Here is a 23,677-nt window from a genome sequence, read left to right as displayed (position 1 = left end):
TTTAAAAAAAAAAAAAAAAATTTAGCAAGTCAGGCATCAAGCTTCTGACATCATTTCTTGCACTGAAACTGAGGATGCCACTTGATTTTTAGATTCAAAGGCCATTGGCCCCCAAGTGGGGCTTTCCATTCAGGTACAAGTGTTACTTCATGATAAGTTTAAGGAAGACAGTCTTAGGACCCAAATGCATTGCCTCTATCACAGATCACAGGCTTTAGAGCTGCAAGAGAGACTGGAGAGGATTTAGTTCCACCTTGCCAAAACTTCAAGCTTTCACATACCACCTGTGTTATTAGTTGCTCCATGTGTTTCTTTAAATCTATTACTTTTGTTATTACTTTAATTTCATTCATATAAAAAGTGGCAGCACTACTATCATAAATAGAAAATCAGTATTTCTTGAAAAAAAATAGAAGGCATTCACAAAAATAAATACAATGACAACAAAAAAATTCAAATCATAATTATTGTTGCAACTGAGGCCTGATCTCTCTTGAAAATGGAAAGGAGCAAATAATAAAAGGTGTCAAAGACAGACCAGCAACAAACTGAGACTTTCTCACTGGCTTAATCAGAAGGATTCAAACAGAACTGAAAAGTGAATAACGTCTTCACTTTGTGGTCAGGGTCATTTAGTTCCATGTATCATCTAATGCCATCTCCCACGCTATCCAGAGGTGGGCAACACCCACCTAGTGACCCACCCCACCCCCACACCAAGATTGCCCAGCGACTCAGTAACAAACCTGGGCAAGAACTCAGCTTAGATTTCCTGCATCCCAGCCCCACCTCTTTTCACTATGACACATGGCCTCACCACCAACAGAGAAGTCCATCCCCTCTGGATGTACTCATCTTCCCACCCCCACCCTCAGCAAGGCCTCAGCAAGGCCTGGAAAGCTAAAGAATGAAAGCTGCCAACTATGTCCTTGCAGTGTGTACAAACCCCTCTCCCTGCCCCTGTCACAGGTAAAGAGCACTAACCACCTGGAAAGACCTGGAATCATACAGGGATGCTCTGTTCTACTCCCTCCCCCACCCACCCGCTGCAGACTCCTGCACTAAAGACACCCCCAAGAGGCAATGTCAGAGCGACAAGGATGGGAGGAAAATCCTTGAGACAAAGAGATGCAGAAGGCAGTCCATCTCCCCAAAACCATGGAGACTTTTGGCTCCAGCCAAACATCCTGCATAGGGTCAGGGCTCCCAGTCTCTGTAAGGCAGCCAGGCAATGGCCTAGAGAGAACCGGTGACTTCAGGATCCATCTCCTGGGAGTTATGTGTGCTCCAAGATGACACATCCAACATACAGCAGTGACCCAGATCAGAGACTAAATGTTGCAACACCCTAGGCCCTGCCCAGTGTCCCTAAGCCACACATCCTAAATCTCCCATCACTGCCCCAGGAGGAGGAACTAGACAGAAACAAAGATTTTTCCTTTCAAACACTGTCTCTGGGGTCATGAGCCAGAAGCTCCGCTAGTTTCCTCTGACACACAAGACTCCAGCTCTCCAATGCATAGTCCAGGCAGATAGTTCACAGTGAAAGGCCCCCCGTGCGGACGACCACTTGACCCTCAGACTGGTGCCTCTGTTTTGGAAAATTCCTCTCACTCTGGAAGAGGCCTGAGCTAGCAGTTGGGTTCCCTTCCACAACCCACATGGACTCCTTGAGTTCTCTGCTGCAGTTTGGTTTCGAGTCAGGAGGTTCTGCGGTGCACTGTACAGCAGCCGGTCCCTGAGCCCACGCTGCTAAGAAGAGCTGCCCCCACGGCCCTCACTTTCGCAGAACTTGCCTTGCCAATTATTAGTACAATGGGCCAATTCTCATCCTGTGTTGCTCTTGGGGAAATTATGCAGGCTGGGGAACTGGCCTAGATTGGAAATGGAACAGCAGAAGCTGCCAATTAACATGAGTTCTTTTTTTGCATCCCCTAAAGAGGTTAGTCTCTAGGGAGAACTTATAAAAGACATGATCCCAGGCCCTCTAGGAACTCCTTAGCTGCCTCGCATCTCTGGGGGTTGGGAGGACTGTCAAAAGTCACTTGGTCTGGGCTTCCCTGGTGGCGCAGTGGTTGAGAGTCCACCTGCCGATGCAGGGGACACGGGTTCGTGCCCTGGTCCGGGAAGATCCCACATGCCGCAGAGCGGCTGGGCCCGTGAGCCATGGCCACTGAGCCTGCGCGTCCGCAGCCTGTGCTCTGCAACAGGAGAGGCCACAACAGTGAGAGGCCCGCGTACCACAAAAAAAAAAAACGTCACTTGGTCTAACTCTCTGTCCAGTGCTTGAATCCTTTAGATGAACTCGTCAGCTACTTCCTGAATGCATCCATGTTTGAGGAACTCACCACTCTCCATAGCAGGGCATTCCACCTTTGGACAGCTCTATTGATTTGAAAGGTCTTCCTTTAATTCAATCCACCTTCCTATAACTCCTCCACTTTGGTTCTCGCTTGTGAGTGAGCCTGGCCAACCACTGAGTCTCCACTCCCAGGAAATAACCAACCACTCAGGAAAATGGCACCTAGGCCAAAACTATAAGGTTTGGAAAAGCACAAGAGAAAGCCTACTGGAGCAGAAAGGCTAATAGGTAGAAGAAGGGTTGGACTATTCTCATGGCCTTGAAAGACAAAGTCAGGTTACAGATTCAGCATGGGATGGATTGCAAGAGCCCCTAAAACTTCAGCCGTACACACATCAGGAAATCTGTGGAAGGCAGAGGAAAACAGAAGCTGAAGCCTTTACTTCTTGGGGGTTCAAACTCTCACACCAGGAAGAAAAGAAGGAACGGAAGCATTTGAAGCTTGGTCCAGATTTAGTAGACCTCACGTGATGGGCAGCACCAGTCTCCATAGGAGGGGCTGGTCTTATAGCCAAAGACCTTGGCTTCTCCTTAGAACTTTCTACTTATGCCATTAAAAAGCATCAAGTCTCTCTGCCTCAGACCTAGCTCAACCCTGCCCATGAAGATTTAAGCCATCTCTGCATTCTTGGAAGGGATGTTGGCTCAGAAACACAGAGGGAGTCTGGGACAGTCCCCCATTATGTGGGAAGAGCAAGGAAAAATATGAAAAAGAAAAAAAATCTCTCTTGCACATGGGGAAGGTGACAAAACAAGACAATAGGTTAAGGGGAACAGATGAAGGGAGGGGCCTCGTCACCATAACAACAAGCCCAACAATTCTGAAAGATGGGATTTTTATTTTTCTTTTCACCTGTCATTCTTCTCAGTACTGTCACTCTCCCTGCTCCTGGCAGAAGATAAGTTTTGAGTTTTTCACACCCACCAACAAGCTGCCTGGCTCTGGGGAGTGCAGCTGCTAAGGGAGGGGAAGAGAATGGGGTCTTCCAGAGGATGCTCAGGAGACTAGGATTCTGTCTTTCGCCTCCCTGGTCAAAGCTGGGAAGCATGTAGCTTCCTCATGAAACATGAACATGGCTGTCTGTACACAAATGTGTCAGAAAGTCCCCTCTTACATGGATACAGAGGAATCAGAGCTCTGGTCCTTAAATAAAAGGAATTTTTGTTCCTGCCCCAGGATACCCATCGTATTCCAACAGAGGTAGTCGAAGAGAGTCATTAATGGCAGCTCAATGGAAGGCTATGGTCTTGGGCCTCCAGGAGGGTGGGAGGGAGACGCAAGAGGGAGGGAATATGGGGATATATGTATATGTATAGCTGATTCACTTTGTTATATAGCAGAAGCTAACACAACACTGTAAAGCAATTATACTCCAATAAAGATGTTAAAAAAAAAAAAAAGCCAACGGCGCACATAAGGGAAATTAGAAACCTTGCCTAAATGCAAACTCAACTATGTGGGCTAAGAAGACACCAAGATCAGCCCTTCATTCTACATCCTATCAAATTATGCCAAATTTAGACAGTAGGGCTTCATCTACGTTTGCTTTCTGACACTGGTGGTGATAGGGCCCAGGTGCTCCCCTGATTCTAGAGGTCTTCCCAGGATTGTGTGAACATAAAGAAGGATCAGTAGCACTGTGTCCCGCAAGAGGTGGCAGTGTCCATACCATCTGGCTGCCCTCTTTGTGTGGCATATGTCCCCTCACCAACATACACTGCCATCCCCATGGACCAGAGAGACCTCCTTCATTAGTGAGGGATGCTCTCCACCTCCAGACATAATCAAATTCTCAGTCATTGGACCTTCCTCCTTCTGCAGATACACAGAATATGCCTCCTACTCCCACTTCCCTATGAAGATCTGACCATACTTCCTTCCAAGGTACATTAGAAATGGACATTCCACATTTTACATTCAGGGAGGCAGATGGCCTCTTCAGGTTTTTTGAAGACAGTAACAAAAAGAAAAAGATGCCCACCACTCCCTTATCCTTGAAGACAATCCACAACCAAAGTGAACTTGAAAAGACCATGAGGAAGGAAATAGAAACCACTTTGGTGACCAGGAGGCAAGATGCACTTCAGCTACTGAAAGGCTGATCAGCTGGTGAAGTCAGCGGGACTCAATCCTTTCCTCCCGGCCTTCTTGTCTACCACCTTCCCCCAGGCCTGCTCCCCATCCATTCTCTCTGAGCTTCACTGTCAACCACTCCTTTCTAAGGTGTGAGCTGATAAGATATTAACATGCCTCCCCACCACACAGAAGAGTTTTATAGGAACTTCTATAAACCGTAAGTCCTCCAAGAACTCTAAAGACTTACTTTCCAGCAGAAATTACAGAACTCCCAAACAACAAAGAGGGAGACATTTTGAGCATTCGGAAAAATCAGGCCAAGTGGGAATTTATTTGTTCAGCCAACTCTTGAACCAAGCACCCAACTCATTTTTGCACATTTTCTTTATCAGGCCGTGATACCAGAGGAGGAGAAATTCTACCCCTTTGAATAATCCTTTCCACTGCTTCCAAAGCCAGACTATGCCTTGCCAAGTGTAACCCATATTCAAGAACCATCTGCTTTAGCAATGCAGGAAGCCACCAGAGGGGTATGCTTTAGATAATCCTACAGCTCTGCTGGCCCAGGCTGCTTCTGGGGAGGGAAGGGATGCTGCTATTTGCCAGCTGCAGTCCCCAAGCTCAGCCCTGCTGAATCCTGTACAATGCACCGAGTAGAACTAGGGCAGAGGCCACTGACTTGGTCAATTACTGACCCCTTTCCCCACGCCCAGATTCCAAAAGGCAGATGTCAGAGGAGTCCCTAGGACATGACATTTCACCTTTTGCGTGGCTCGCCTACAACCACACCTGAAAAAGAACACATGGAGAGATGTAAAAGCTTTATCCCACCCAGTGCCACCAACCAACCTACCAACCATGCCATGTGCCTGTGCCAGCTGAGGCGTGCATTTCATTTTAATTTGATGAGAAATTTGTACCTGAGCAAACAGTATAAACAAAGGTGTTCGAGCCACTGTGACATCTGGGGATGAGTATGCTTCTAAGATTTAAAGAGGTTCTCTTGCCTGTGTCAAGAGTTTGATTGATCCCCCTCTCCCCAAGCCATTACCTTCTCCCATGACCAGCAGTTTTGTTTGGTTGTTCTCACCACCTGGGGAGATGTTGTCCCTCAGTCCCCCACTTTTGAACCCCACTAGAGGTGACAGAACTCAGGGATTGTCTCACTAACTGATGACCTTTCTCAGGCTCCACGAAATGAGCTCTGTCCACCTCCTACTGAACATGGACGCTTGTCCCCATGACCCTAGGAATTAAGTACCCTGTTCCACGATCCTGTTCATCCAGAACCAGTGCAAGATCTTTTAGCCCAGGCAACAGAGCTTTCTAAATTCAGCTACCTGAGTCTGCCTACAGTGTTTTTCAGCAAGCAACTCCACGAGAAAAATGACTCCAATTAAGCATAATTATTAGGATTTAATAGAGCCATTTTTCTATCTCAGTGCCTTTTTTCTATTACAAGCCCCTCAGTTTTCCTTCTCCCTCAATTGGGACTCAGCACAGTAAGTTAAAGGTATACATTTGTTGATCTTTATTATACATAAAATAACTGTCTTATTAAATTGAATTCAAATGCACATCTAGGAGAAAGTTCATTTTAAGTACCAACTCGCAGAAAAACACTCACAGGCATAAACAATAAGCAAGGCCAATGCGTTGCTGAGCAGCCATGGGGTTGTGGGGCAGGAACTGAGCTGAAAAGGAAGGGACACAGTTTCCTGAAAGAATGGAGTAAGCGCAAGCGTGCAGATCTTGGTAGAAGCTGCCCTGACTTCTTGTGTCATCTCCCACCCTCAAACGTGCATTGGGGAGGAGGGGAAATCTAACTATACATTAAATGTAAACAGGGATGCTCGAAAAATTGTTATACACACATATGCTCGCACATGCATACATTTTTTCCTGGGAAATGTTTAACACGCTGTCAATAAATACAAAGCCTTTCCAACTATTGTGAATGTTAAAGAGGGTGATGGGGTTGAGTGTATGTGTGTTAAAATGCTGTTTCTTGGATGGTCTCTAGCCCCTTGGCTCACTTGACTCTCCCCCCACCCCCTCCTCTTCCTAGGACAAGACAAGCGCTCTGAGCCTCAGCAATGTGGCCGGCGTGTTCTACATCCTGATCGGAGGACTTGGACTAGCCATGCTGGTTGCCTTAATCGAGTTCTGCTACAAATCGCGTAGCGAATCCAAGCGGATGAAGGTGGCATCGTCTTCCCAGGCCTTTTTCCTAACTTGTTCTGTGATACAGCTGGGTTTTCTGGGAGTCCTTTTACTAGAAAGGGGGGGGAGTGGCGGGAGGTTGAGGTCAACCCGAGGCGTGGGATGACAGGAAGCTGTTTTGAGGAAGGTGACAGGGAAAGACACAGCGGTGAGAGAAGAAAGAAGATGGCGTGTGTCAGGGTAAACACAAGGCCTGAGAAAACAAATGCATGAGCCAGAGATGGGGGGCTGAGATGAAAAGTTAGCAGTTAAGTGGGCATTCAAGATAGTGTGAGGCAAGAGTGATTGCTACAAAGGCAGATTCTCCCTGAGGTCACGTTAACTGAAGTGTAGCTCCCAAGATGGGGTGGGGTGGGGGCGGGTTAGTATCCTCCCTCTACAAGGTGGATGATCTTGCCATGCTCGGTGAGGGAGGTCTTTTCTTAGCCACCATATGGTAAGATGGACTTTGGCAAAGAGGATCATGCCCCCAGAATGGTAAGCACATTAATTAGATGACCCAAAACTACATCAAATAGACCTGAAGGCAACTAACTGGAAAAGAGAAGAATTATGGAAGATATGAGAGCTGTCTGTAAAAACATGAAGATTATTCAGGGGGGAAAGAAAACATATTAGTTCCGTGGCGTCCCAAAGTATACAACAAGAACTAAGGACTAAAAGCTATGGAGAACAGATATGAACACAGTAAGTGAGATCTACTTTTCTTTCAGAGCTACCTACCCCAAAATGGGATGGATTATCCCAATAAGCAGCAAACAGCTCATCACTGGAGGTATACACATAGAGGCTGAATAATTCTTGACAAGGCTATAGATTCAAGTATCCAAAGGGAGTTTGGATTAAATGACCTTGAAGGCCCCTCACATGGCATCATTTAGTTTCAGTAAGAAAATATTTTTGGAAGGAAGTGTTCTTCATGTGAGCAACACCATAAGCAAGACATCATGAGGAGGAAGACAGCACTAAGACACAATCTGTAACCTTCGGCATTTTTAACAAAGAGTGACACAGGAAAACTACCCAGGGAACCAAACTGTGACATAGAGACGAAGGCCTATAGGGATATACGGGAGGGAGGAAATAGAGGAGGCTTCTAGGAAGAACCAGAAATTAAGAGGAAGGACAGTGGGATTCCAACCAACAGAAGTGGAAAGAAGCACAGTCATTCTGAGCAATGAACCCTAGGCTGTTACCTTGACTTGGCTAGACTAAGAGGATTCATCGATAGGATTTGCTCTCCTAGAATCTCAGGCTTTCCACCCATGCGCCTTTATGCAGGTCAATCGTTCTCCCTGTCTTCTGTCCCATAGGACCCATTTAAAAGGCAACTTCCCAAGATATAATAACAAGGAATAATTAAGGGATGATAAGGTGATGGTATTCAGCCAGGGAACCTAGGAGCACTTCCATCCTACCCTTGACCAAGTCATTCAAATCCAGGTCCTCTCAGAAAGGACAAAGCACAGCAAAAGCATGGGCCTTAGATCCTAAACGCAGTGTAGACCTCCAAGGAGCCTGGCTGGACACAACAAAGTCTCCTAGAACCTAAAAAGCTTTCTTTGCCTACTCCATCCAAAACATAAGCCTCAAGACTCTCCTATCTTACCCTCCGAAGTGAGGAAAGTTTACTCCAGAGGCAGCGAGGGGAACAGGAGACGAACTGGGTGAGCACAACTTTTACAACCCTCCAAAACCTTCCCCATGGGCCATGACACAAACCAGTGTCGCAGGACTGGCCCGGTACACATCGTAGGAACTCCCCTAGAACATACTGCAGTGTAGGGTCTAAAGCAAGGCTCTGGCGACTGAATGTCTGACCACAAATCTTGCCTGTTCCTCATGTTAACTGTGTCATCTTGTGCAAGTTTCAATAGCTCTCTGATCCTCCTTTTCTATAAAATGGAGCTAGTGGTAGTACAGACCTCATAAAACTGTTGTGGATTGTATGAAAAAATTGATACAAAGGGCTCTGCAAAATGCTTGGGTCATAGTAAGCCCTCAATAAATAATAATAACTAGAATTTATAATAATATATTATTATTAGTGGCCAGCTACAGCCTCCTTAAGACTTCCCTTTTATAGCCCCTACTTATATGTCCTAGGCTTTTTTAAGCTACAGAGATTGTCAGTTCCTTAAGGTAAGAAGGTGTGTCTGATTTCTCTTTGGACATCCCAAATACATAGGGTAAGTATTAGTAAAAATTAACGTGGAATTGTATCTAGAGAAAATCTCTTGGAGGATGAAGTGAGGCATTGGAAGGAGCTGCTGTTAGGTTAAGCAAACACAACCATCAAAACCGCCCAGCCTGGAAGCACACACAATACCATCCAAAGTGCTTTTGTTCCCATCTGTTTGTACTCCCAAGATCTGATGAGACCAGGCATCCCCAAGCAGGAAAGCTGGACTCCCGGCCCTTACTATGGGATGACCATGTCCCACTAATCATAGTCAGTGCCAGGTGGTGGTACCAGGGTGGCTAATGACTAAGATCCTCTTAAACCTGTACAATGTTGACCTTCACTGCTGAAGTCACAACATTCAGGTAAAGACAAGAATTCTTATAAGAGGCCACTGAATCATGTCATAACTTCTGGGAGACATTCTCACCCTTCCCTTTCCAAAGAAAATATCGAATTTCTCAGGAGCCAACATCAGGGATCTCTTGGAATCATTAATGCAAGGTCTTTCATCACAATCTTCTATAGTTAATTCCATTAGTTGGCATAACTTCTGTCCAACTCACCGAGGCTCCTAATAGAATCATTAATCTTCCACCTGCAGAAAAGATGCCTCTACAGTCCTTATTAGTTAACCGAACCCTTAGTTTTCAAAGCTCCATCAACTTCTCTCTTATCCAAAGGAGACAAGTGAACACATTCTGCTTGCCTCTCAGACTTCCCAGGTTTGCAGTTCTCTTTATCATTCTGTACTTTGCCTTCTCCAAAGGCAGATTAACCCTTTCCAGAAGTGCAGCCTCCAGCCTCACACAGTGGACCACAATGACAGTGTCCAGGGCCTTTGGCAAGAACCTTCCCTCTTGTTTCTTTCCTTAGTCACAGTATGTGGCCAACTCTTAAGACCTGGAGCCCCTAAACCTAGCTCATGATCAGCCTCCTACTTCTCAAGAGTGTATAAGGAGCCCTTCCCCACTCTGCATGAAAAAGAGAAGAAAGAGGAAGAGGGGGTGGAAAAGAGAAAGAAGGGAAGGAAGGAGAGAGAAGAAAGGAAGGAATAAAGGAAAGATATCTCTTCAGTAACTTCCATGTTCAAAGCACTTTATATACATTTTCATTAACCCTGTTCTTGCAATTCAACAGATGAAGAAATACGGGTTCTGAGAAGCTAAGTAGTTTTTCCAACAAGGTCACATAAGCTCGGAGCTGGACGAATAGGAATTAGACCTCCAGCACGGCCCCTGCAAAGCCTGGGCTCTTGGTACCAGCCAAGCTACTTCTCGTAAATTTCTCTCTCCTCCCCAATCACATGGCAACAGATAATTTTTATCACCTACTACCTCCCATCAAAACCCCACCCACAGTGCAGAGACAAATAAGATGCAGCCCTTATCCTTAGGTTTGCCTGATCTAGCTGTTGAGGCCATCCGTGGGATGTGATCCTTTGCTTGTGCATTATTGAGACCCTTTCCCCTTTGATGTCACATGAGCAGGACACAGAACAAGTGTCACAGGGATGGTGGGAAGGCACCCTGCAGGCAGTCCTTCCACAGAGACATATGGAGCACCACTGCCTGCTAGGCATTGCTCAGCACTGGGGATACAGGCAGGAACAAACCAGGCACAACTTCTGATTTCAGGAAGCTGAGAATTTAATTGGAAGACAGAAACAAGCAAATACGTATACGTTCAATGAGTGTTTGAAGAAAAAGGTCCATGCTCTCAAGTCCTGATCAGGGAATGGAGTCTGGGGCAGGACAGACAGGCTTCCCTGAGAAAATGATGTTTAACAGACTTGAAACAGGAAAAGAATTAACCAGGGGAAGACAATTGCTACCAAAGGATGCACAAGTATCACAGAGCCAAAGACCAGAACTCTTGCCCAGAAATGAGCGGAAAGCCAGGGAGACTGGGCACAGGAAGACTGAGGGAAAAGGAGAGCATGGGAGAGTTGGGGACTCAGAGAGGGACTTCAGGCGACCACAACATTTCAGGATAATTGAAACTGTCATACAGTAACAAAAATATAAAACCCAAGACATACTCCAAATTGAATAAAGTCTCAGATGCCCTGTCCCTCCCCTCTGCCCAGGAAAACAGACAGGAACCTGAGCCCTTAGTTGATATCAAGGACAACCAGGGTGTTTATTATTCACCACCTTGCTCCCCCAGAGAAATAATCCCCAGCCGCTCCCACCCCCAGGAGAGCCTGCTGACTTTTCATAATTGTAGTGGCTGTGCTGACACGGGCTGTGTCGAAACCACACATTGAGGCTTTGCACACTTCCCTGCAATTAATGCACAGCTGAGTGATGTGGTCAGGCGGAGGAGGGGGGCATCCTCCACAGCAGGAGGTCCCTCTGGCTCTCAGCACGCATGCTAGGATGAGGTCATCACCCAGGGCTGAGCTTTTATTAGGCTGTTCTATGACAGGCAGAGGCTGGGCAGACTTTTCTTAGAAAAGCAAGTAGCTGAGAAGCTAGGATGTAATCACTGTTGGAGAAATGAGTCTCTGAAGCACCAACTTGGGGGACTTTGAGGTTGGACTTTTCGCTCACCCTTTTCTCCCTGAGTATCAGTTTCAAAAACAACTTATAAGGATGAACTTAAAGAATGGCTGGTATGTCAAGGATGGACAGGAGAGAACCTCAGTTCCTAGAGGCAAGGGGAGAAATGACATCAGCTTACGACTGGTTAGCTACAGGGGAGAGGAGGACCCACAGTCAGGAGGTCATCCACTTTGACCCTAGGTCACAGATAACTGTAACTTGAAGCAAGTCAGTAACAAGTCCTCAGTTTCTCTATAAAGTGAAATCACCTCCATCAGTGTGTTTCCACCTCGCTTGAGTATTAAAATCACCTGGGGAGTTTATAAAACTCCAGATGTCCAGGCCACACACCATACCTATTAAGTCAGCATCCCTGGGGTAGGTCTCAGGCATCAGTGGTTTTTTTTCCCCAGAACTCCCCAGATGATACCAACATGTGGCCAAGTTTGAGAACTAGTGAAATAGTCATTTTTAGCAGTGCTTCCCACTCCAAAGTTTTGACTCTATTCCTCCCTTCTCCTGAGATTAGAAAGAAAGCCAGTAAAGCAGGTAATCTCCACCATCAATGTCAGTATGGAGTCACTGACCTCTGAGAATCCTTCACCTTCCTTGAAAACCAATCCTGAATGATATGAACTTGGAGGGTTTTAGCTACATGCCTGGCTAAATTATCTCAGATTTTGATAGGCACCAATAGATTATGACACCAGCCTTCTCCTTTAAGGTGAATTTGTCAAGTACCACCAACTTCCATGGAATATTACGGAAATAGGTGAGACCTTTTGAGAAACAAAGCCCAGGGTGATCTGTATGAACTTTAAACTTTTTTTTTAATTAAAGGGGTGTGGCAAACAAAAATCAGAAGATAGACATTCCAAGCTAATCCATAGAAGGTTCCACACTGCCCACACACAAAAATAAAAAGTTATTTTCTTTTCAACATTTTAAAAGTGAGAATAAGTAACCATGAATTCCTCATGTTTTCTTTTCACATTTCCCCCATAGAGCATCACAGTGGTGTTTATGTGACCTTGACTTAGAAGAATGCTATCCAGGTCACACTTCCTCTTCAGTGAAGGACAACCAGGCAGAATGTAAATAAATCACATCCAGGAGTCTGAAGAGGAGACAGAACCCATATGGGTGGAGCATCATATGGGGCAGATCTGTCTGAATCATGGATTTTTTAAAAGAAAGAGTATTTTAAAACACTGTCAGAACTGCCAGTAATAAGAGGATCCTCCCAGCATAGTATAGCAGAAAGAGTAACAACTGGGTCAAAACTGCCCTGTTCACATCCATGAGGCCACAGTAGGTTGACTGATTTCTCTGATCACTAGAATCATGCCAATGTGCAAAAGAGGAAGCCATCTACTTTTTGAGAATGGCCCTGTGTGTTTGGCTTTTCTTAGACAAATTCAAGGATATCTATTGGGCCTCTAACAACAAGCTAGACACGCTGGCAGGTAGCTAAGGATTGAGAAGACATGGCCCTTGCCCTTCTCCAGACATTCAGTTCTCTTAAAGAAGATGGAAGTTACATACTTGAAGCAGAATCATTGCAAGCGAATATATAATGCATGAGTACTGGCAGGGGTGGGGGGCAGGACTTGCTGGGGCAGTCTAAGACAACTACAAGGAGGTAGGAACAAACTGAGTCTTGAAGGATGGGTGGTTGATCTTAGAGAAAGAAACCTCTCAACTCATATACCCCTCAACTCATTCTCCTTTGTGTTGATGCCCACCAAGAAACTAAGCCCTACCTCAAAATTTCTATAGGTATCTTTCAGCAGGAAGTTGGAAGTGATAGGAAGAGGGTTTAAATTTCATGTCATGAAGCTTCTTTCTCCAAAGGATCTTGGAACAGAACACTTCCTCTTGTCTAATAGGATATGGTTCTAATTACAGATTGTGGTCTTGAGCATTCTCTCTAACTCATCTGATCCTGGGGTGATCAGTGGAGTTCTTTTCACATCTAGAATTCCAACATTCTAGAAGTCACAAGTTTTCACAAATCAGTAGCACTGATCTGATGTGTTGGTTTAGAAGTACAGGTTACATGTGCTGATGGGAAGCAGATGACGTGCAGATATTGATCTTTGGAATTCATTCTCACTTTCTTTAGCACATGCTTCTTTCCAATTACATTATGCTGACCGTATTATTCAAACAAGTCCGACATTCCCTTAACACATACTGCTAGAGGTAGGATAGCATTTTTCCAGAAGTAAATCAGAGGTAGTTTTAAATTTTCAGCTAACAGTGATACACCCTCAATTTTTTGTTAACATTTCAACTCATTTTTCATGCAGTATAGTACCATTCTTGCTAATAAAATCAGTAGGTGCATAGATAATTACATTTTGACAAACATGGAGACTTAAAAGGTCTAGAGAGATAAGGAAACAAGCACAAGGTCACACAAGTAGCTGATGTCAGATCCAGGGCTAAAACCCAAGATCCCTAAACCCCATTTCTAGAGTCTTCTACTTGGTCGTGTTGCTATGTTTATTATCATCAATACCACATGGATCTGTTGTATCTTTAGAAATCACAGAATATAAGAACAGGAAAGAATCTTAGAGATCACCCAATCCAGCACACCTTAATAAACCAAGAGCACGTGAGGTCCAGAGAGGGGATCAGACTTGTCCAGAGCCACAAAACAGTTTTGTGGGTTCGTGGGAAGTCAAGACTAGCATCACACATTTGGGAAAATGTTGGATGGGGAGGAGAGTGGGGTGACATTTTAACTCCAGTGTTGACTCATTCTCCTTGCCAATCACTGCCAAGGACCTGGGGAAGAACCCCCGGTCCTCCTGAAAAGGGTTTCTGTTTGATCCCACAGCAATCCATCAACGAAGCCATACGGACATCGACACTCCCCCGAAACAGCGGGGCAGGAGCCAGCGGTGGCGGTAGTGGAGAGAACGGCCGGGTGGTCAGCCATGACTTCCCCAAGTCCATGCAATCAATCCCCTGCATGAGCCACAGTTCAGGGATACCCTTGGGAGCCACCGGATTGTAACTGGAGCAGACGGAGACCCCTTGGGGAGTATGCCCAGGCTCCCCCAGTTCCATCCCAAACCCTTCAGTGCCAAAAACAACAAAATGAAATGCCACCGCCACCAACCACCATGACCACAAGGAGGATGATTCAACAGATTTTCCTGAAGAATTGAGAAAACATTTTGCCGCCCCTTTTCCTTTTCTGATGTTCTTTCACCCTTTTCCGTTTGCTAAGTGAGGATGACAAATAACACTGTACTGCAGTAAGGGGAGAATAACCCTGTTACATAGAGCCTGTGTCTCTGAACATGGAGTCACTGGCACACTAATGAGGAAGCTGTCCTGTTTTCTTTGAATTCGGTTATTCATGTGTCTTAGTGTGTGCACTATGTATTTTTTCTTATTAATATCCATGGTTTGCAGGTTCTGTTAGGCCCCTTCCTTTTCCTTCTTACTCCCAACTCCCTACCCATCCCACTTTAGTTTAGTTTTTAGTTTAGTTTTCAGACTGGAGATTCAAGATTCGTTCCACCTGACAAGCAAGCAAAAGGAAAAAAGCAATTTTCAAACGAATTCATCACGGGAGCTCTCCAGATTCCCCTCCACCCAAGCCGTGGGTGGAGACCGATGCTGTTGCAGGAATGGGTTGCCTCCCACACACAGGGCACTGCCTAGGCACTGATTTAGTTGAGAACAGGTGTGAAGCAACTCAAGACCCAGGGTGGCAGAGAAGGTAAAGGCAGGTGTGCAGTCAGAAGAGGACTCGTGAAGTTATTGCCAGAGGCACAGATAAAGCTTCTTGGAATGTGTAACAGCCATCTCATAGGCCTTAGGTGGAACAGTGTGCTTCTTCACAGAGTCAAGCTCAGCCATGAGGACTGTGTCCTTCTGCTACGCTCAAGCCCTAAAGGCACTCTGGTGGCTGAAGGGCAACTGGCCTCCTTCACCACGTAGAGCCTTGAGAAGAGCTGACATCCAGGGAGATGGCACCCCTGATTCTCACCTGTCATTTGCTTGACATCTGAGCAGGAACCCCATCGTAGAATAGACTCTCTCTTCAGAATGTCTGATGGGGGGCGGAATGTTATACAAGCTAAATGCAAAAGAAAGCTGATGGAAGAACTTTGGAAGAGGAAGCTTCATCAAAGCCCACAAGCAATAGAACCTTCCACGGTGTGCCCTGTCCTACGATTGAGGGGCCAAGTATGAAACTTAGAGTTTTGGTGACCTAGAAAACTTGAGTTTTTATGTCCAGATAAAAGTGTTGTATTAGCAGGTAGCCAGATGACCTTCTGTCATCTTTAGAAAGTAAAATGCCCAAGGCTGAATGATTTGAAGGAGGATAGGGAGATGGAATACATTAATAATAACACTGGGGGACCTTAAGATTCCTGACCCCAACTTCTCACCCAAGGAGGCCAACCTTCCCCCTGGCTAAGAAAGAATGAGGACGTTGTATTCCAATGACCAGAATCAACAGGCCCATGTTTGTGACTATAACCTCAATGAAAACAAGATTGGAGAAGTGACCGGGTTTATGGAGAGAAATCCAGGCTGACTACAACTTTGGTTGGGGTCTTGGGGAGGCGGGTCGAGGCACGTAGCTATCTTGGAGATCCCAATTCTCATTCTTGGTGCAATTGGCTTCCAGCTCGCCAGCAGCCACTCTCCTAGGTGCATGATTCAGTGCGTGCCATGTGTCATCAGCTCTCATTGATAACCATATTCCGGCTTGTTCCCTTACTCCCTACTTCTATCCAGTCTCTCTGCTACGGGTTATCATTAGCAATTGACAAACTAAAGGTTTTGGAGCCTACCTACAAGTGGAGGCAGCATGACTGGCTTCATCTGTGGATTCTCTCTGTGGACACCCACCATCTCTATGTCTCTTCCATCCTCCTTTCATCAGCCATAGCAAAGAACCATCAAACTCTTTGCCCTTTCAACTCAAGTGTTGTTGTCCAGTCTCTCACGTGTCAGTGTGGGCACGGTACGTGAAGCAGGACCCTCAAGATGGACTGTCACTTTTTGCTACTGCCAGCTGGTGTCCTCCCCATCCCTTGACCTCTCACCAGATCTTTCCCAACCCTTAACCTACCACTGCAGAATCTGATATGAACCACCATTAGGGAGTCTGCATTTTGGAGGAGTTGGAAATAACCCTCTACCATCAACTTGCTTCAAAGACCTTTTGCCTTTGGCCTGTTAAGATGCCTCTTCAGCCAGTGAGCTCACCAGTAACATGATCTGATAGGAAGAGACCACCAATGCTAGAAATGAGGGTCTATGCTATGTGGGGGTCCAAGACTCCAGCAGAAGATGTTTTTCATCAATGGAGGGGTGATGGGGAAAACAAAAGTAAGAAAAAAGTTAACTTGTATTATGTATTTTTACTACACTTTTCTTAAAAATAGAGCAATGGGAAAACTCTGAAAGAGACTGACATTTTTCTCAACAGGAATCCATACTTAACAGTTCTGGCTTTCATTAAATTTTGCTCTTTGGTACCTGGGCCTTTTATTTAACATCTCTATTTGTTTTAACTCTCTTGGCAGATGTGTGAAAGGATTTTTGCTTGATCAAACACTAAATATTTTTCTTGGTTCCTGTTTTTCTTTCAAATAACCAGGTTTTTTTTTCTTTTGGTATTTGCATAAAATGAAAATATCACCAAGAATTAAATCACTGTGGATCCATTATCTACTTTTCATATTTGTCCATTCCATTTTTGTGCCATTTCTGAAGCCAGAGCTCTAAACTGTTATTTTCTTATTGCTAAGCCTAAGTTCAGTGCATTTTTAATGGTGACCAATACTCCTGACTCACAAACAGCTCTTCAAACAAGTCATTTCAGATGAACTAGATCATTGTGAGTTATTCATCCAAGTAAGATAACAGCAACAAAAAGACAGAATGGTATTGGTTTTCAAGGGCCATGGTTCCAATTGCGTAAGGAACAAGGTTCGACTTGCAGTGGTCACAGTACCCCTAGGGAACTGGATGGCTCACAGGGGATGTCTTCCAGACATCCCCAAGTTGGAGTCCAGGTATATTTGTGATGTGCAGGTCACAACCAAGACCAAATCTAGACCAGCCTTATAAATAGATAATCTTGGCCCTCAGACCACATGACCCCTCCTTCCTGCCTGAAATCTATTCTTTCACTCATTTGTTGACACTTAAATACCAGTGATTAAGAACGGCTTCAAGTGCTTTCTTTCCCAGAGGACTTTGCACATTAGCAGGGGTCAGAGGTCTCAAATAACAATGGCATTTCAGGCAGCGACGGCCATGGTTTAAAAGGGCTGGGGGAAGGGAAAGAAGCTAGTAGACTTGTGTGAAGCTCTGGTCACTGTTCAGACCCACCTGCAGTCACCTCCAGCATCTAGGGTGCTTCTGAATGAAGAAGCCCTTAGCACCAGCTGCCACATGGAGAAAACTGATCTCTGTCACCTTACCATCAAATAGTTGGGATAATGATCATAATGGCTATGAGAGCACGGGTTACCATGCATTGAGCACTTACTATGTTAAGCACACTTCGTATCTTCTATATCATGACAGTGGCCTGCTAAGAAATGAGGAATCTCAGACTTAAAGAGATATCACAACCTCCTCACAGTCTTGTAAGTAACAGAGCCGAGATTCTGCCTGGAATCCAAAGGCTTTACATTCCTCATCTCCCTGTTAACCAGGTTATGATATGTGGTGGACAGGAAAATCACATACAAACAGTTCTCTGCCTTCCTGTAATACCAGAGCAACTGAAAATGGAATGGCTCAAGCTACACCTGCCACACCTTTGGGAAAGCCAATCTATCCTCTTGGGGCATGAGCCATCACTAATCCAGACAGGATTAGCCCAAAAGAAGAAGAGGAGGAAGAGTTACTTTGGGCTCCTTTAAAATAGATCCAGGCTAAAGAGCAGCAAGCAGGTTGGAAAGGGGACTGAAAAGCAGATCCCCTGCAGAATAGCTGGGTCAGCCTGGAGAAGGATCCTCATGGCTGTTCCGGGAAGTGGAGCTAGCTTTCTGTGCGGACAAGACCAGGATCAGTTCTGGGACTAAACAAGGAGTTCCCAATAGTTAAAGTATCCCCATGGTAGGATTAGGCTGCCCCTGGAGTCAGAACAAACCCCGGTTGAGGAGATGCCACTGGTGTGGAAGTTGAAATATATAGCCTCTAGTGTTCCTTACTTTATCTTTGCACCTTTTACAGCCCTGTTCAGGTTATCTGCTGAGTAACACTCTGATACACGCTAAGAGGGGGTCAACAAGGCCCTACACAAATGGGCATGAATATCACTAAAATAGTGTCAAAAATCAACTTGGCCTCATGGAAGAGACAAGATGGCAAGTTCCTTCCTTACCAAATGCTAATGTTCCCTCTAGGAAAGCATGTCTACGGAGGTCCATTCCTATCCTACACTACAGATAAGAAAACAGGTTCTTGAGTAAGAAGCCACTTTCTTTGCTCCTATCAGATGACTAGAATAACATTTTCTCCCTTGGGATCACGGAGATTTGACTGCCATCTGGTAACTGGGGTTCTAGTGTGAGTCTGGCCACTGACAAATAACCCTAATATAGTGCTTTGTAATTTTCAAACAAGTTTTGTTTCTTAAAGTTTCCAGATCACACCCTGAGCAGAGAAGTAATGTACTAGAGTGGAAAGTGGAAAGGCCAGTAGATGAGATCAGGATTCACAATACCTGGCTTCTCCTCCTCCTGTCTTTTCACCCTAGGACAAGAAAATTAACTACCTGAGCCTCATTTTCCTATCAAAGATATGGGACATCTGGTGTCAAAAGAGGCAGTGACTCTTGACCCTAACTGCACACTGGAGTCACGTAGGGAACTTTAAACAAAATCATCAATGCCCAAGATGCATCGCCAAATACACAACCATGCACACAGGGTTGTCATCATCATTTCTTTGTTGTTTTGTTTTGAACTTTCAGGTGATTAAAATGTGCAGCCAGGATTGAGAACCACTACAATCAGGCCACCCTGGGGATAAAAAAATGCTCATCATGAAAACTGTGAAAATTTCAAAGCATCATATTACGGCTGTCTGTAGCCAGACTAATACCAGAACCCAGGTTACCTGATAGCAGTCAAATCTCCAGGAGAGAAAAGACCATTATATTCATCTGATACAAGGGAAGGCTAGGAAACAGTCCTCAACTTGGGCTCTAAATGCTCCTTTTTACCCTTTAGGCATGTTTGTAATAATAACATTCTGCTGGGGGAAGAAAGAGACACAGGATATTAAGAGATAAGATATAATCATCAGAGGAGCATCTTCAGGAAAGAGGGGGAGAGGAAACCACTCTGTCAAATGAGTCAGCTTTCAACACAGCCAGTTATTTTCCAAACTGGAAAACTACTTGGCTGTTTCCATTACAGACACCAAATCCCACTACCTGCATTTTTAACACTGTCCACTGGAAAGCACTGCCTCTCAGCCTCATCTTCCATGGGCACTGAGTCCTGCTGGCAACAACTCTAACTTCTCCTCAACAGTATGCTTGCCATTTTTATAGCACTACATACAAGGGAGGAGGGAGCCAGCATTTACTTAGATTAACTGCATACCAGGTAAGATTTTAGAGCTTTACAAACATCTCATTTAGTCCTCAACACAATTCTGTGAGGTGGGAATTTATCACCCCTCCTTTGCATGTGAGGAAATGGAAGCTCAGAGTGGTTCAGAACCCAAGGTCATGCAGCCAACCAATGACTTGATCTCCATTCTAATCCCAGTTTGTCTCTCTCCAAAGTCACTACTTTTTCACTTTACTTGACTGTCTCTTAAGGAGATTTCACCATGCTAAGGAAAAGCACTGGACTAAGATATAGAAAAGATACAAAGTCTATGGCCTCCATCACTGCCAATCTGTGGTTCGATCTTGGGCAACTCATTTCCCTGCTCTAGGCCTCAGTGACCTTGTTTGTGAAATGAGAGAAGGGGGATTAATCTAACTGATCTCAAAGATCCCTGGGTATAGCCTTAGGTCAGTGGTTCTCAACCAGATGCAATGTCGTGCCCCCTGGGACACCTGGCAATGTCTGGAGATATTTTTGGTTACCATAACTGGGGATAGATGTTGCTACTGGAATTTGGTGGGTAGAGGCCCAGGGATGCTGCTAAACATCCAACAACACACAGGGAAGCCTCCCACAACAAAGAACTATCCAGCCCAAAATGTCAATAGTGCTGAGGTTGAGAAACTCTGTCTTCTGTAATTATAGAATCTCAGTAGCATGTCGGGATATAGATCATGGTGAGACAAGCCGGAATAGAAAAAGGTCAAGGATACTAAGTCAGGTGAACCATCAGAGAAGATGAACAGTTACAACAATTTAGACAAGGAAGAAACTGATTTTTAGGGAAACAGGCTGAGGGCAGAAGAGATTAGCCCACAGTGTAAATCTAGACAGGGCCGAGAAGTCAAGGCTGGTGAGTCCCTCAGGCATCTAGACAGAGCTGACAGTTGTGACTGAGGAGAGAGCAGAGGTCTCTGCCTGCAGAAGTGGCTCACACTCTGGCCAGCTTCTTTTTACAAGCGACTCTACAGCCAGAACCAGTTGAGGGACCTACAGGTGAGCCTTATCTATTCCCCCGAAGCTTAATTTTTAATCCCAGAATATACATTCTTGCTTCTAACAAACATAGGCAACAAGCACCCATGTCCACAGGTAGATGTCAGATGTCATGGGGACTACAGAAGCAAATAAGAGACAGTCCTGTCTCTTGGAGAGTTGATAGTCAGGAAGGAAAAATAAGACTCATAAACACAATTAAGTATAACATGAGGTCAAAGGTAGATGGATAAAAAGGCAAAGTGCTTTTCCAGCTTCTAGAAAGGGAACTCTGAAGTCTATCTCTTCCCATCTAGATGATGCATTCATAAGACCAGGGACCTTGTCTGTCTCAGCACAATGCCTGGTACATAACTGACCCTCAATCAACATTTGTTGAATGACTTGAGGAATGGGAGACGTACAGCTGAAATGCTCTTTGGGGAAATCAGGGAAGGAGGTGATGCCATGTGTGTGTTGCCTTGAGTGTCTGTAGACCTTACACAGCCATAGATAAAAGAGAAGACCTTCAAAGTAGGGGAAACAGAACAAGCCAGGGCATGAAGGCAGGATTAGGCAGGGCCTGTTTGGGAAAGGGCAAGTTCCTAATGCAGCTGGTACCACACAGCCAGGGCAAGCAAAGAGAAGGCTGGACTGCACATGGGGAGCTGTTACTTAATTCATCCTGAAATAGGGAACTGAAGTTTTCTGGGCTGGGAAAGAAATTCACTCAGGTATCAGGTATTGAGTTCAGCAAGAAACATTATTTTAGTCATCTACTATATGCCAGGCACAGTGTAGGCATTTCACGCCACACCTCTCAATCTCCACAGCAGGAAGCCTGTGAGGCAGAATGACCATCCCAGTTCGATACCTGAGCTAACTGAGGCCCAGAGGCAGAAGGAGAAATTCAGCCACCTAGAATTCCGGTACTTCCTACAACACAGGAACAAATCATAGGAAGCCATCTGTCCTCATGACAGAGTCCAATAAAAAGCCCCAGAAGGGGGCTTCCCTGGTGGTGCAGTGGTTGAGAGTCCGCCTGCAGATGCAGGGGACGTGGGTTCGTGCCCCGGTCCGGGAAGATCCCACATGCCGCGGAGCGGCTAGGCCCGTGAGCCATGGCTGCTGAGCCTGCGCGTCCAGAGCCTGTGCTCCACAACGGGAGAGGCTGCAACAGTGAGAGGCCCGCGTACCGCAAAAAAAAAAAAAAAAGCCCCAGAAGGACACTACCAGAAGGAAAGAGACCCATCACCCATGGGTGGCATTTGCTTGACTATGCATGCAGCCACCAGAGAAGGAGCCAGTAACTTCTAGGGCACCAAGAGGGATCATGCCACCAAAGACACTGTGATGAGAGGGGTTCTGGGCCCTGTCTGTACTCAGTAAAAGGGAACGATGATGGATTCATAAAGCAAGTCATGAACACAAGATGAGGAAGGACAGCTGCTTTGCAACATGTTCACCATTCCTGCTACAGCAAAACATTCTCCTTAATTCTTAAAGGACTGTAGGGTTTTTGACCCATGGGAAATGTTGACAATAGTACTTTATATGCATCACATGGCAGGGGATCCTTGGCTGTAGGTAAGGATTCTATGTATGTGTGTTTGGACTATTGTCACAGTAAGGCTGCTATTACCAACAAAGAAAACAGGACACAAAATCAGTCCATAAACACCAAGATACAGGAACCACTTGGTACAATAATTACTGGTGGTTTGTTGAACATCTGCTCTGGGCTGGGCATTTTACATGCACTGTCTGATTTCATGCTCACATGTCCTTTGGGGAGAGAGACTTGCATTTCCATTGGATGAGTGTTTTACATAAATGAATGAGCGTCAGAACAGTTAATAAGAGTTGGTAGGGACCTTAGAAATCATCTAATCATTATTTTATCCAACTATATTTTATAAATAAGTAAACTTGAGGCCCTAGAGAGTGACTTGCCCAGGGCCACATAAGTTCCTGGTTAAACCAAGACTAGCTAGAAGCTAGCTAGCTGTCCTGGCTCAAAGTCCAGGGTACTTTGCATGCAGCAAAGAGATCTTCTCATGTTCAAACAACCCTACAACTCAATGTCTGGCTTTTTTTTCTAGCCCTGTAGGTAGGGCTAGTTAAGTGTATCTGGATCAACTGGACCATGATCTGAGGAAGGTGGGGGATTTTTTGTTTTGGGGTTGTTTTTTGCTTTTTGTCTGTTTGTTTGTTTGGTTTAAGGCAGCTAAAATTATAATCAAGACTAGTCTCAAATCTAAATAAAGCAGGCAAATACCTAGATGGCAGGACTTCAGGACTGTGATAAAAATTTCCCCCAACCAAAAACATTTCCTTGGTGTTTATTGTGTTCCCCAAATTCCTTATCCAGGACAAAGCCGTTTATTCCACAAAGTTAAGCTTCTTTGTAAGTGCTCTTGGTAGGCAAAAATATCTGGCAAATTCAAACTGTGTTTAAATGCCTGTTACAATGTTTTTTCTTAATAGTACCTTTCGATAGGATAGCAAAGAGGCACTTGAAGGACAGGATAGGCACAGGGAGGTGAGCAAAGAATTCCGAATGGAAAGCTAAAGGTTACTGAAGGCAGGAAGAGAAAATCAAGTATCGCATATTAGCACATATATGTGGAATCTAGAAAAATGGTACAGATGAACGGGTTTGCAGGGCAGAAATAGAGACACAGATGTAGAGAA

The 23,677-nt window shown here is 45.1% G+C and overlaps 1 protein-coding gene across 4 annotated transcripts in view; it reads left to right on the top strand.

Annotated features, from left to right (window-relative positions):
• GRIA1 (glutamate ionotropic receptor AMPA type subunit 1) overlaps positions 1-14,505 on the top strand; it is a gene marked incomplete at its 5' end in the record, with an annotated part of 316,249 nt that extends 301,744 nt beyond the window's left edge. For all 4 annotated transcript variants that reach the window (XM_082622054.1, XM_082622053.1, XM_082622051.1 and 1 more), the window contains 2 exons: positions 6,508-6,642; positions 14,218-14,505. In XM_082622054.1, coding sequence (XP_082478180.1) covers positions 6,508-6,642; positions 14,218-14,418 — 336 coding nt within the window. In that variant the 3' untranslated portion in view covers positions 14,419-14,505. The remainder of the gene's footprint in view (positions 1-6,507; positions 6,643-14,217) is intronic.
• Positions 14,506-23,677: the final 9,172 nt, after the last annotated feature.

Source organism: Mesoplodon mirus (assembly GCF_964341445.2).
Source record: "Mesoplodon mirus genome assembly, chromosome: 5".
Lineage (NCBI taxonomy): Eukaryota > Metazoa > Chordata > Mammalia > Artiodactyla > Ziphiidae > Mesoplodon > Mesoplodon mirus.
The sequence above is the reverse complement of the archived record's forward strand: the minus strand, read 5'-3'. Positions and strand labels throughout refer to the sequence as shown.